Below are 14,915 nucleotides of genomic sequence, written 5' to 3'. Positions count from 1 at the left end.
CTGCACCGCCATTCAATGAGTTCATGGCTGAACATTCAACTTCAGTACCCCATTCCTGCTTTCTCGCCATACCCCTTGATCCCCCTAGTAGTAAGGACTTCATCTAACTCCTTTTTGAATATATTTAGTGAATTGGCCTCAACAACTTTCTGTGGTAGAGAATTCCACAGGTTCACCACTCTCTGGGTGAAGACATTCCTCCTCATCTCGGTCCTAAATGGCTTCCCCCTTATCCTTAGACTGTGTCCCCTGGTTCTGGACTTCCCAACATTGGGAACATTCTTCCTGCATCTAACCTGTCTAACCCCGTCAGAATTTTAAACGTTTCTGTGAGGTCCCCTCTCATTCTTCTAGAATTTTTTTGAGGATGTAACTAGAGTGGACAAGGGAGAACCAGTGGATGTGGTGTATTTGGACTTTCAAAAGGCTTTTGACAAAGTCCCACACAAGAGATCGGTGTGCAAAATTAAAGCACATGGTATTGGGGGTAATGTACTGACATGGATAGAGAACTGGTTGGCAGACAGGAAGCAGAGAGTTGGGATAAACGGGTCCTTTTCAGAATGGCAGGCAGTGACTAGTGGGGTACCGCAGGGCTCAGTGCTGGGACCCCAGCTCTTTACAATATACATTAATGATTTAGATGAAGGAATTGAGTGTAATATCTCCAAGTTTGCAGATGATACTAAGCTAGATGGCGGAGTGAGCTGTGAGGAGGATGCTAAGAGGCTGCAGGGTGACTTGAACAGATTAGGTGAGTCGGCAAATGCATGGCAGATGCAGTATAATGTGGATAAATGTGAGGTTATCCACTTTGGAGGCAAAAACACAAAGGCAGATTATCTGAATGGCGGCAGATTAGGAAAAGGGAAGGTGCAACGAGACCTGGGTGTCATGGTACATCTGTCATTGAAAGTTGGCATGCAGGTACAGCAGGTGGTAAAGGTGGCAAATGGTATGTTGGCTTTCATAGCTAGGGGATTTGAGTATAGGAGCAGAGAGGTCTTACTGCAGTTGTACAGGGCCTTGGTGAGGCCTCACCTGGAATAGTGTGTTCAGTTTTGGTCTCCTAATCTGAGGAAGGACATTCTTGCTATTGAGGGAGTGCAGCGAAGGTTCACCAGACTGATTCCCAGGATGGCAGGACTGACATATGAGGAGAGACTGGATCGACTAGGTCTATATTCACTGTAATTTCGAAGAATGAGAGGGGATCTTGTAGAAATATATAAAATTCTGACGGGACTGGACATGTTAGATGCAGGAAGAATGTTCCCGATGTTGGGGAAGTCCAGAACCAGGGGACACAGTCTTTGGATAAGGGGTAAGCCATTTAGGACCGAGATGAGGAGAAACTTCTTCACTCAGAGTTGTTAACCTGTGGAATTCTCTACCGCAGAGAGTTGTTGATGCCAGTTCGTTAGATTTATTCAAGAGGGAGTTAGATATGGCCCTTATGGCTAAAGGGATTAAGGGGTATGGAGAGAAAGCAGGAAAGGGGTACTGAGGTGAATGATCAGCCATGACCATATTGAATGGTGGTGCAGGCTCGAAGGGCCGAATGGCCTACTCCTGCACCTATTTTCTATGTTTCTTCACTGCCGACTCCTGCAATCGCTGGCCTGACCCCACAATCCACCCCCTCCCCCACCCCCACCAATGGTCTCTCAGCCGCACTCCTAGCCCCGATATCCCTTTGCTCAGTAACTGTACCATACAATTTAACGTGACCACCCCCCGTCCGGAAAAATCCCAGAACAGCCCGGGTCCCGAGGGTGCCAGATAAGGGAGGTTCAATCGGTCCTCAACTTGCTCTCTGAGTAAAAAAATCTCACATGCCTTCTCGCAGTACTCTGGCTGCTGGCAGGGGGCGCCATCTTACCGTGCAAACCAAGGCCAATTTCCTGTGCAGCGCTACCCTGCCACATTACGGGAGAAAGCAGGGCACCGCCAAGACCAAAGCCTTTCTCCGTGTCGCCCTCCCCCCAGGGATCATTGCTCATCCAGCACCGTGGAGCTGGCCTTACCGTTGATATTGTCCAGTTCATTGTTACGCAGGAGCAAGGTGACCAGTTGCACTCTGGAGCAGGAGCTGAAAACGGGCACTTTCTCCAGAACATTGTAGCTCAAGTTCACGTATTCAAGTTCAGACAGCGGCTGGTGGAGACAGGGGAGTTAGACAGAGTAGGAGGGAGGGGCACAGCAAGAGTGCGAGTGCAAGAAACCGGGTGGGGGAGGGGGTCAGAGGGCCCGGGAGGGGGGGCAGAGGGTGGGGGACAGAATGACCGTACATTGCACAACCCACATGACCATGCACTGCATCATGAACCATGTGGCTCCGTTCCTCACTGGTCTAACGATCAAGGTGTACCCAGACTTTATACCTCAGACTATCCACACAGCCCTCCCCTCACAGACACCTCCTGCCCCAGAGCCGCTCATGGGGCCGGCAGTCCCTGTGGGATGCTGCTCCTCACCTTCAGGTGCTCCGCACAGTCCCGGATTTGATTGTGACTCAGGTCCAGAATTCGCAGCACACTGAGCAGGGCCTGTGGGAAGTGGGGGAAGAAGAGAAACAGCACTCAGGCCCGAGAACTTGTACAGCAGAGAGATCATCAGAGGTTCGGCACATCCCCTAGTACCTCAACACACACCGTGGTGTACCTGCCCCGGGAGTGTGTGATGGGACAGTGCACAGGGAGCTTTACTCTGTATCTAACTCCCTGTACCTGCCCTGGGAGTGTGTGATGGGACAGTGTAGAGGGAGCTTTACTCTGTATCTAACTCCCTGTACCTGCCCTGGGAGTGTGTGATGGGACAGTGTAGAGGGAGCTTTACTCTGTATCTAACCCACTGTACCTGCCCTGGGAGTGTTTGATGGGACAGTGTAGAGGGAGCTTTACTCTGTATCTAACCCCCTGTACCTGCCCTGGGAGTGTTTGATGGGACAGTGTAGAGGGAGCTTTACTCTGTATCTAACCCCCTGTACCTGCCCTGGGAGTGTTTGATGGGACAGTGTAGAGGGAGCTTTACTCTGTATCTAACTCCCTGTACCTGCCCTGGGAGTGTTTGATGGGACAGTGTAGAGGGAGCTTTACTCTGTATCTAACCCCGTGCTGTACCTGCCCTGGGAGTGTGTGATGGGACAGTGTAGAGGGAGCTTTACTCTGTATCGAACCCCCTGTACCTGCCCTGGGAGTGTTTGATGGGACAGTGTAGAGGGAGCTTTACTCTGTATCGAACCCCCTGTACCTGCCCTGGGAGTGTTTGATGGGACAGTGTAGAGGGAGCTTTACTCTGTATCTAACCCCATGCTGTACCTGCCCTGGGAGTGTTTGATGGGACAGTGTAGAGGAAGCTTTACTCTGTATCTAACCCGTGCTGTACCTGCCCTGGGAGTGTTTGATGGGACAGTGTAGAGGGAGCTTTACTCTGTATCTAACCCCCTGTACCTACCCTGGGGGTGTTTGATGGGACAGTGTAGAGGGAGCTTTATTCTGTATCTAACCCAGTGTTGTACCTGCCCTGGGGATGTTTGATGGGACAGTGTAGAGGGAGCTTTACTCTGTATCTAACCCGTGCTATACCTGCCCTGGGAGTGTTTGATGGGACAGTGAAGAGGGAGCTTTACTCTGTATCTAACCCGAGCTATACCTGCCCTGGGAGTGTTTGATGGGACAGTGAAGAGGGAGCTTTACTCTGTATCTAACCCGAGCTATACCTGCCCTGGGAGTGTTTGATGGGACAGTGAAGAGGGGGATTTACTCTGTATCTAACCCCCTGTACCTACCCTGGGAGTGTTTGATGGGACAGTGAAGAGGGGGATTTACTCTGTATCTAACCCCCTGTACCTACCCTGGGAGTGTTTGATGGGACAGTGTCGAGGGAACTTTACTCTCTATCTAACCCCGTGCTGTACCCGACCCCAAGTCATTCTTTCCGACCTCGGAGTCATGGACATGAGATGTATTTATTAGCACTGGAGAGCCTGGCCCAGCTCGGATCAGCTAACTCAGGGATCAAAACTGGATAGGTGCTGGGGTCTGTCACCTCCCTACTCTTTAAATCGAGGATGCAAGTCCCAGCCTCACAGTTCGGCACCCCGGTGAACCACCTTACCAGCGAGGAGTCCAGCGAGGTGATGAAGTTGCTGCTGAAGTTGAGGGTGTGCAAATCCAGCCAGGGGAGCGCAGAGCTCAGGTCTCCTCCGCAGACCGAGATAATCTCCTGCGAGAGAGAGACAGACAAGACATGCATTTAGTACCTAGCTGCTCCTTCAAGATGTGGGACCTAGGGGTCCTTGTGCCTGAAACACAAAAGGATAGTATGCAGGTACAGCAAGTGATCAGGAAGGCAAATGGTATCTTGGCCTTTATTGCAAAGGGGATGGAGTATAAAAGCAGGGAAGTCTTGCTACAGTTATACAGGGTATTGGTGAGGCCACACCTGGAGTACTGCGTGCAGTTTTGGTTTCCATATTTATGAAAGGATATACTTGCTTTGGAGGCAGTTCAGAGAAGGTTCACTCGGTTGATTCCGGAGATGAGGGGGTTGACTTATGAGGAAAGGTTGAGGAGGTTGGGCCTCTACTCATTGGAATTCAGAAGAATGAGAGGTGATCTTATTGAAACGTATAAGATTATGAGGGGGCTTGACAAGGTGGATGCAGAGAGGATGTTTCCTCTGATGGGGGAGACTAGAACTAGGGGGCATAATCTTAGAATAAGGGACCGCACATTTAAAACTGAGATGAGGAGGAATTTCTTCTCAGAGGGTTGTAAATCTGTGGAATTCATTGCCTCAGAGAGCTGTGGAGGCTGGGACATTGAATAAATTTAAGACAGAGATAGGGATAAGGGAATAAAGGGAGCGGGCGGGATCGAGTGCGTGTTCAGACGGTCAACATTGTCAGACCAGTGTGGTGACAATCTCACACACACACACACACACACACACAAGTCCGCCATTCAAGCCTCTTCTGCCGGTTAATAGGGTAGATACAGAGAAACCATTTCCTCTGGTGGGGGGAGACGAACAGCTGGAGTACTGCGTGCAGTTCTGGTCAACACATTACAGGAAAGATGTGATTGAACTGGAGAGGGTACAGAGGAGATTTACCAGGATGTTGCCGGGACTGGAGAATCTCAGCTATGAGGACAGATTGGATAGGCTGGGGTTGTTTTCCTTGGAACAGAGGAGGCTGAGGGGAGACCTTATTGAGGTGTATAAAATTATGAGGGGCCTGGATTGAAAGGGCCTATTTCCCTTAGCAGAGGGATCAACAACCAGGGGCCATAGATTTAAAGTAATTAGGGGAGCTTTAGAGGGGATTTGAGGGGAAATTTCTTCACCCAGAGGGTGGTGGGGGTCTGTAACTCACTGCCTGAAAGGGTGGTAGAGGCAGAAACCCTCACCACATTTAAAAAATACTTGGATGTGCCGTAACCTACAGGGCTACAGACCGAGAGCTGGAAAGTGGGATTCAGCTGGGTAGCTCTTGGTCGGCCGGCACGGACACAATGGGCCGAATGGCCTCGTTCTGTGCTGTAAATTTCTCTGATTCTGTGAGTACAAGGGGCACATTCCGCTATTCAATTACATGAAGGCTGATCTGTATCTCAATCCACCTTTGCTCCATAGCTCTCAAAACTGTTCACTGTCAAAAATCTATTGATCTTAGTCTTGGTCTTGCTGGATCTGGTTCTGGGGAATGAGTGAGTCAAGGGGAGCAAGTGTCAGTAGGGGAACATTTAGGGAACACTGATCATAGTATCATAAGGTTTAGGTTAGCTATGGAAATGGACAGGGAGCAATCTAGAGTAAAAAAAACTTCATTGGAGAAAGGCCAATTTCAATGGGTTGATAACGAATCTGGCCCGGGTAAACGGGAATCAAAGAGTGGTCGGCAAAGTGGTAGAGTTAATTCAGAGACTGGGGTCCTGAACTTAAAGAAAGGTAACTTCGATGGTATGAGGCGTGAATTGGCTAGAATAGACTGGCGAATGATACTTAAAGGGTTGACAGTGGATAGGCAATGGCAAACATTTAAAGATCACATGGATGAACTTCAACAATTGTACATCCCTGTCTGGCGTTAAAAATAAAACGGGAAAGGTGGCTCAACCGTGGCTAACAAGGGAAATTAGGGATAGTGTTAAATCCAAGGAAGAGGCATATAAATTGGCGAGACAAAGCAGCAAACCTGAGGACTGGGAGAAATTTAGAATTCGGTAGAGGAGGACAAAAGGTTTAATTAAGAGGGGGAAAAGAGAGTATGAGAGGAAGCTTGCTGGGAACATAAAAACTGACTGCAAAAGCTTCGATAGCTAGGTGAAGAGAAAAAGATTAGTGAAAACAAACGTAGGTCCCTTGCAGTCAGATTCAGGTGAATATATAATGGGGAACAAAGAAATGGCGGACCAGTTAAACAAATACTTTGGTTCTGTTTTCACGAAGGAAGACACAAATAACCTTCTGGAAATATTAGGGGACCGAGCGAGAAGGAGGAACTGAACAAAATCCTTATTAGTCAGGAAATGGTGTTCGGGAAATTAATGGGATTGAAGGCCAATAAATCCCCAGGGCCTGATAGTCTGCATCCCAGAGTACTTAAGGAAGTGGCCCTCGGAACAGTGGATTCATTGGTGATCATTTTCCAACAGTCTATCGACTCTGGGTCACTTCCTATGGACTGGAGGGTAGCTAATGTAACACCACTTTTTAAAAAAAGGCGGGAGAGAAAAAACAGGGAATAATAGACCAGTTAGCCTGAGATCGGTGGTAGGAAAAATGCTGGAATCAATTATTAAAGTAGTAATAGTCGTGCATTTGGAAAGCAGTGACACGATCAGTCCAAGTCAGCACAGATTTATGAAAGGGAAATCATGCTTGACAAATAGTCTAGAATTTTTTGAGGATGTAACTCGCAGAGTCGGCAAGGGAGAACCAGTGGATGTGGTGTATTTAGACTTTCAAAAGCCTTTGGACAAGGTCCCACACAAGAGATTGGTGTGCAAAATTAAAGCACATGGTATTGAGGGTAATGTATTGACGTGGATAGAGAACTGGTTGGCAGACAGGAAGCAGAGAGTCGGGATAAACGGGTCCTTTTCAGAATGGCAGGCAGTGACTAGTAGAGTGCCGCAGGGCTCAGTGCTGGGACCCCAGCTCTTTACAATATACATCAATGATTTAGACGAAGGAATTGATTGTTATATCTCCAAGTTTGCAGATGACACTAAGCTGGGTGGCGGTGTGAGCTGTGAGGGGGATGCTAAGAGGCTGCAGGGTGACTTGGACAGGTTAGGTGAGTGGGCAAATGCATGGCAGATGCAGCATAATGTGGATAAATGTGAGGTTAGTGGTGATGTCGCACTTAACCAGGGAGACTTCGAGGGTGCCCTTATAACGTTTCCGCTGCCCACCTTTGGCTCATTTACCACGAAGGAGCTCCGCATAAAGCATTTGCTTAGGGAATCTCTTATCTGGCATACGATGTGGCCCTTACGGCTAAGGGGATCAAGGGGTATGGAGGGAAAGCAGGAAAGGGGTACTGAGGGAATGATCAGCCATGATCTTATTGAATAGTGGTGCAGGCTCGAAGGGCCGAATGGCCTACTCCTGCACCTATTTTCTATGTTTCTATGTTGCTAAAACTGTAATGGAACAATGGGCTCCCCTTAAAGAGAAGATAGTTCAGGTCCAGTCGAGGTACATTCCCACGAGGGGGAAAGGTTGGGCACGCAAAGCCAGAGCTCCCTGGATGACGAAAGAGATAGAGAGTAAGATGAAGCAGAAAAAGGAGGCGTATGACAGATATCAGGTCGAGAATACAAGTGAGAATCAGGCTGAATACAGAAAGTTACGAGAATAAACTGGTAGTTAACATAAAAGGCAATTCAAAAGTCTTCTATCGGCATATAAATAGCAAATGGGTAGTAAGGGGAGGGGTTGGGGCCGATTAGGGACCAAAATGGAGACTTACACATGGAGGCCAAGGGTATGGCTGAGGTACTATATGAGTAATTTGCATCTGCCTTCATCAAGGAAGATGATGTTGGGAGGGGGGGGGGGGGGGGGGGGGGAAAAGAGGGGGCGCGCACACACACACACAGGCACACACACACAGAAAGCCCAGTGGCGGAAGGGTCAAGATCCAGAGGACACAGATTTAAGGTGATTGTCAGAAGAACCAAAGGCGACACGAGAAAAAAAAAAGTATATTTTTAAAAAATTTACGCAGCGAGTGGTTGGGATCTGGAATGCACCACCTGAAAGTGGGGTGGAGGCAGACTCAATCGTGGCTTTCAAAAGGGAATTGGATAAGTACCTGAAGGTACGTGGTTGTAATTTACCAAAATTCCCTGGATTCTGGGGAGGTCCAAGCAGATTGGAAAACTGCAAATGTAACGCCCCTATTTAAAAAAGGAGGCAGACTAAAAGCAGGAAACTATAGACCAGTTAGCCCAACATCTGTGGTTGGGAAAATGTTGGAGTCCATTATTAAAGAAGCAGTAGCAGGACATTTGGAAAAGCAAAATTCGGTCAGGCAGAGTCAGCATGGATTTATGAAGGGGAAGTCATGTTTGACAAATTTGCTGGAGTTCTTTGAGGATGTAATGAACAGGGTGGATAAAGGGGAACCAGTGGATGTGGTGTATTGGGACTTCCAGAAGGCATTTGACAAGGTGCCACATAAAAGGTTACTGCACAAGATAAAAGTTCACGGGGTTGGGGGTAATATATTAGCATGGATAGAGGATTGGCTAACTAACAGAAAACAGAGAGTCGGGATAAATGGGTCATTCTCTGGTTGGCAACCAGTAACAAGTGGGGTGCCGCAGGGATCAGTGCTGGGACCCCAACTATTTACAATCTATATTAACGACTTGGAAGAAGGGACCGAGTGTAACGTTGCCAAGTTTGCTGACGATACAAAAATGGGAGGAAAAGCAATGTGTGAGGAGGACACAAAATCTGCAAAAGGACATAGGCAGGCTAAGTGAGTGGGCAAAAATTTAGCAGATGGAGTATAATGTTGGAAAGTGTGAAGTCATGCACTTTAGCAGAAAAAAATCAAAGAGCAAGTTATTTAAATGGAGAAAGATTGCAAAGTGCTGCAGTACAGCGGGACCTGGGGGTGTGCATGAAACACAAAAGGTTAGTATGCAGGTACAGCAAGTGATCAGGAAGGCCAATGGAACCTTGGCTTTTATTGCAAAGGGGATGGTGTATAAAAGCAGGGAAGTCTTGCTACAGTTATACAGGGTATTGGTGAGGCCACACCTGGAATACTGCGTGCAGTTTTGGTCTCCATATTTACGAAAGGATATACTTGCTTTGGAGGCAGTCCAGAGAAGGTTCACTTGGTTGATTCCAGGGATGAGGGGGTTGACTTATGAGGAAAGGTTGAGTAGGTTGGGCCTCTACTCATTGGAGTTCAGAAGAATGAGAGGTGATCTTATTGAAACGTATAAGATTAAGAGGGGGCTTGACAAGGTGGATGCAGAGAGGATGTTCCACTGATGGGGGAGACTAGAACTAGGGGGAGTGGGCAGGGAAGTGGACTCGAGTCCATGATCAGATCAGCCATGATCGTATTAAATAAGAACATAAGAATTAGGAACAGGAGTAGGCCATCTAGCCCCTTAAGCCTGCTCCGCCATTCAAAAAGATCATGGCTGATCTGGCCGTGGACTCAGCTCCACTTACCCGCCCGCTCCCCGTAACCCTTAATGGTTAAAAATCTATCTATGATTTGAATACATTCAATGAGCTAGCCTCAACTGCTTCCTTGGGCAGAGAATTCCACAGGTTCACAACCCTCTGGTAGAAGAAATTCCTTCTCAACTCGGTTTTAAATTGGCTCCCCCGTATTTTGAGGCTGTGCCCCCTAGTTCTACTCTCTCCGACCAGTGGAAACAACCTCTCTGCCTCTATCTTGTCTATCCTTTTCATTATTTTAAATGTTTCTATAAGATCACCCCTCATCCTTCTGAACTCCAACGAGTAAAGACCCAGTCTACTCAATCTATCATCATAAGGTAACCCCCTCATCTCCGGAATCAGCCTCGTGAATAGCGGAGAAGGTTCGAGGGGTCGTATGGCCTACTCCGATTTCTTATGTTCGGCGTTATAAAAATTTGCAGGGCTGCGGGGAAAGGGCGGGGGAGTGGGACTGGCAAAGAAGTGCTCTTGCAGAGAGCCGGCACGGGCTCGACGGGCCGAATGGCCTTCTTCTGTGCTGCAACCATTCTATGGTTCGAGCCTTGAAAGCTCCAATTGGCCCCCAGAATCGACTACCTTTTGTGGGAGTGCCCCAGATTTCCGCTACCCTCATGAAGAAGAAGTGCTGCCTGATTTCACCCCGAACAGCCCAGCTCTAGTTTTAAGCTTGTGCTCCTTGAACTGGTCTCGCTCCCTCCCCCACCCACCTACCTCACTCACTCCCTCCCCAGAGGAAATACTTTCCCTGTGTCCAACCTATCGAATCCCTTTCATCATCACTCAACATTCTAAACTCAAGGAATACAAGATAATGCAACTTGTCCTCCTAATTTCAGCCTTTTATCCCCGCGTATCATTCTGGTGAAGTTGCACTGCTCCCGCTCCAAGGCAGCTATATCCTCCCCGAGGTGAAAGTCCCAGGACTGGACACAGTCCCAGATGGGGTCTGACCAAGGTTCTGTACAACGGAACCTTAACTTCCTCTCCTCTGTATTCCAATCCCCCGGAGACCCACATTCCATGAGCCTTTTTAATTACTTTTTGTACCTGTCCACTAGTATGTGATTTCAGAACCTGGGCACCCAATTCCCTTTGCACCTCCAATTCTTCTTAGTCTCTCACCGTTAAGGAAATATTCCGATATGTCCTTCTTGGAACCAACATGGATGACCTCGCACTGAACTCCATCTGCTACAGTTTTGCCCACTCACTTAACCTGTTTATATGAGAACATGAGAAATAGTAGCAGGAGTAGGCCATACGGCCTCTCGAGCCTGCTCCGCCATTCAATAAGATCACGGCTGATCATTGACCTCAACTCCACTTTCCCACCCGATCTCCAGATACCTCGATTCCCCGAGAGTCCAAAAGTCTATCGATCTCAGCCTTGAATATACTACATGGGATATACGGCACAGAGACAGGCCATTCGGCTCAAACAGTCCATGCCGGCGTTTATAGAAACATAGAAAATAGGTGCAGGAGTAGGCCATTCGGCCTTTCACCGCCATTCAATAAGATCATGGCTGATCATTCCCTCAGTACCCCTTTCCCGCTTTCTCTCCGTACCCCTTGATCCCTTTAGCCGTAAGGGCCATATTTAACTCCCTCTTGAATATATCCAATGAACTGGCATCAATAACTCTCTGTGGTAGAGAATTCCACAGGTTAACAACTCTGAGTGAAGAAGTTTCTCCTCATCTCGGTCCTAAATGGCCTACCCCTTATCCTGAGACTGTGTCCCCTGGTTCTGGACATCCCCAACATCAGGAACAATCTTCCCGCATCTAACCTGTCCAGTCCCGTCAGAATCTTATATGTTTCTATGAGGTCCCCTCTCATCCTTCTAAACTCCAGTGAATAAAGGCCCAGTTGATCCAGTCTCTCCTCATATGTCAGTCCCGCCATCCCGGGAATCAGTCTGGTGAACCTTCGCTGCACTCCCTCAATAGCAAGAATGTCCTTCCTCAGATTAGGAGACCAAAACTGAACATAATATACCAGATGAAGCCTCACCAAGGACCTGTACAATTCAGTAAGACCTCTCTGCTCCTATACTTAAAATCCCCTAGCTATGAAGGCCAACATATCATTTGCTTTCTTCACTGCCTGCTGTACCTGCATGCCGACTTTCAATGACTGATTTACCATGACACCCAGGTCTCGTTGCACCTCCCCTTTTCCTAATCTGCCGCCATTCAGATAATATTCTGCCTTCGTGTTTTTGCCCCCAAAGTGGATAACCTCACATTTATCTACATTATACTGCATCTGCCATGCATTTGTCCACTCACCTAACCTGTCCAATTCACCCTGCAGCCTCTTAGCATCCTCCTCACAGCTCACTCCGCTATCCAGCTTAGTGTCATCTGCAAACTTGGAGATATTACACTCAATTCCTTCATCTAAATCATTAATGTATATTGTAAAGAGCTGATCCCAGCACTGAGCCCTGCAGCACTCCACTAGTCACTGCCTGCCATTCTGAAAAGGACCCGTTTATCCCGACTCTCTGCTTCCTGTCTGCCAACCAGTTCTCTATCCATGTCAGTACATTACCCCCAATACCATGCGCTTTGATTTTGCACACCAATCTCTTGTGTGGGACCTTGTCAAAAGCCTTTTGAAAGTCAAAATACACCAAATCCACTGGTTCTCCCTTGTCTACTCTACCACTTACATCCTCAAAAAATTCTAGAACATTTGTCAAGCATGATTTCCCTTTCATAAATCCATGCTGACTCTCACCGATCCTGTCACTGCTTTCCAAATACACTGCTATTTCATCTTTAATAATTGATTCCAACATTTTCCCCACTACTGATGTCAGACTAACCGATCTATAATTACCCGTTTTCTCTCTCCCTCCTTTTTTAAAAAAGTGGTGTTACATTAGCTACCCTCCAGTCCACAGGAACTGATCCAGGGTCGATAGACTGTTGGAAAATGATCACCAATGCATCCACTATTTCTATGGCCACTTCCTTAAGTACTCTGGGATGCCCCGGGGATTTATCGGTCTTGAATCCCATCAATTTCCCTAACACAATTTCCCGCCTAATAAAGATTTCCTTCAGTTTCTCCTTCTCACCAGGCCCTCAGTCCCCCAGTTTTTCCGGAAGGTTATTTGTGCCTTTCTTCATGAAAACAGAATCAAAGTATTTGTTTAACTGGTCTGCCATTTCTTTGTTCCCTCTTATAAATTCACCTGAATCCAACTGCAAGGGACCTATGTTTGTCTTCACTAATCTTTTTCTCTTCACATATCTATAGAAGCTTTTGCAGTCAGTTTTTATGTTCCCAGCAAGCTTCCTCTCATACTCTCTTTTCCCTCTCCTAATTAAACCCTTTGTCCTCCTCTGCTGTATTACAAAATTCTCCCAGTCCTCTGGTTTGCTGCTTTTTCTGGCCAATTTATATGCCTCTTCCTTGGATTTAGCACTATCCTTAATTTCCCTTGTTAGCCACGGTTGAGCCACCTTCCCCTTTTTATTTTTACTCCAGACAGGGATGTACAATTGTTGAAGTTCATCCATGTGATCTTTAAATGTTTGCCATTGCCTATCCACCGTCAACCCTTTAAGTATCACTCGCCAGTATATTCATAAAAACATAGAAACATAGAAAATAGGTGCAGGAGTAGGTCATTCGGCCCTTCTAGCCTGCACCGCCATTCAATGAGTTCATGGCTGAACATTCAACTTCAGTACCCCATTCCTGCTTTCTCACCATACCCCTTGATCCTCCTAGCAGTAAGGACCTCATCTAACTCCTTTTTGAATATATTTAGTGAATTGGCCTCAACAACTTTCTGTGGTAGAGAATTCTAGCCAATTCACGTCTCATACCATCGAAGTTACCTTTCCTTAAGTTCAGGACCCTAGTCTCTGAACTATCTGCGTCACTCTCCATCTTAATAAAGAATTCTACCATATTATGGTCACTCTTCCCCTGGGGCCTCGCACAACAAGATTGTTAATTAGTCCTTTCCCATTACACATCACCCAGTCTAAGATGGCCAGCTCTCTGGTTGGTTCCTCGACATATTGGTCTAGAAAACCATCCCTAATACACTCCAGGAAATCTTCCTCCACCGCATTGCTACCAGTTTGGTTAGCCCAGTCAATATGTAGATTAAAGTCGCCCATGATAACTGCTGTACCTTTATTGCACGCATCCCTAATTTCTTGTTTGATGCTGTCCCCAACCTCACTACTACTGTTTGGTGGTCTGTACACAACTCCCACTCGCGTTTTCTGCCCTTTGGTATTCCGCAGCTCCACCCATACCGATTCCACATCATCCAGGCTAATGTCCCTCCTTACTATTGCATTAATTTCCTCTTTAACCAGCAACGTCACCCCACCTCCTTTTCTTTTCTGTCTATGCTTCCTGAATGTTGAATACCCTGGATGTTGAGTTCCCAGCCTTGGTCACCCTGGAGCCATGTCTCCGTGATGCCAATTATATCATATCCGTTAACTGCTGTCTGCGCAGTTAATTCGTCCACCTTATTCCGAATACTCCTCGCATTGAGACACAGAGCCTTCAGGCTTGTCTTTTTAACACCCTTTGCCCCTTTAGAATTTTGCTGTAATGTGGACCTTTTTGCTTTTTGCCTTAGGTTTCTCTGCCCTCCACTTTTACTTTTCTTCTTTCTATCTTTTGCTTCTGCCCTCATTCTACTTCCCTCTGTCTCTCTGCATAGGTTCCCATCCCCCTGCCATATTAGTTTCACCCCTCCCCAACAGCACTAGCAAACACTCCCCCTAGGACATTGGTTCCAGTCCTGCCCAGGTGCAGACCGTCCGGTTTGTACTGGTCCCACCTCCCCCAAAACAGGTTCCAATGTCCCAGGAATTTGACTCCCTCCCTTCTGCACAATTCCTCAAGTCACATATTCATCTGAGCTATTCTGCGATTCCTACTCTGACTAGCACGTGGCACTGGTAGCAATCCTGAGATTACTACTTTTGAGGTCCTACTTTTTAAATTTAGCTCCTAGCTCCCTAAATTCGTCTTGTAGGACCTCATCCCTTTTTTTTTAAAACCTATATCGCTGGTACCTGTATGCACCACGACAACTGGCTGTTCACCCTCCCCCTTCAGAATGTCCTGCACCCGCTCCGAGACATCCTTGACTCTTGCACCAGGGAGGCAACATACCATCCTAGAGTCTCGGTTGCGGC

The 14,915-nt window shown here is 47.3% G+C and overlaps 1 protein-coding gene across 1 annotated transcript in view; it reads right to left on the bottom strand.

Annotated features, from left to right (window-relative positions):
- Positions 1–14,915, bottom strand: part of stk11ip (serine/threonine kinase 11 interacting protein) — a 194,639-nt gene that overhangs the window by 123,532 nt on the left and 56,192 nt on the right. The window contains exons 6-8 of the mRNA XM_070875140.1: positions 4,120–4,227; positions 2,478–2,549; positions 2,028–2,157 (exon numbers count right to left, since the gene is read on the bottom strand). Of these exons, the coding sequence (XP_070731241.1) occupies positions 2,028–2,157; positions 2,478–2,549; positions 4,120–4,227 (310 nt within the window). The remainder of the gene's footprint in view (positions 1–2,027; positions 2,158–2,477; positions 2,550–4,119; positions 4,228–14,915) is intronic.

The sequence above is a fragment of the Pristiophorus japonicus genome, chromosome 3 (assembly GCF_044704955.1).
Source record: "Pristiophorus japonicus isolate sPriJap1 chromosome 3, sPriJap1.hap1, whole genome shotgun sequence".
Lineage (NCBI taxonomy): Eukaryota > Metazoa > Chordata > Chondrichthyes > Pristiophoridae > Pristiophorus > Pristiophorus japonicus.
Note: the sequence above shows the minus strand (reverse complement) of the source record. Positions and strands in the feature narration are given on the sequence as shown.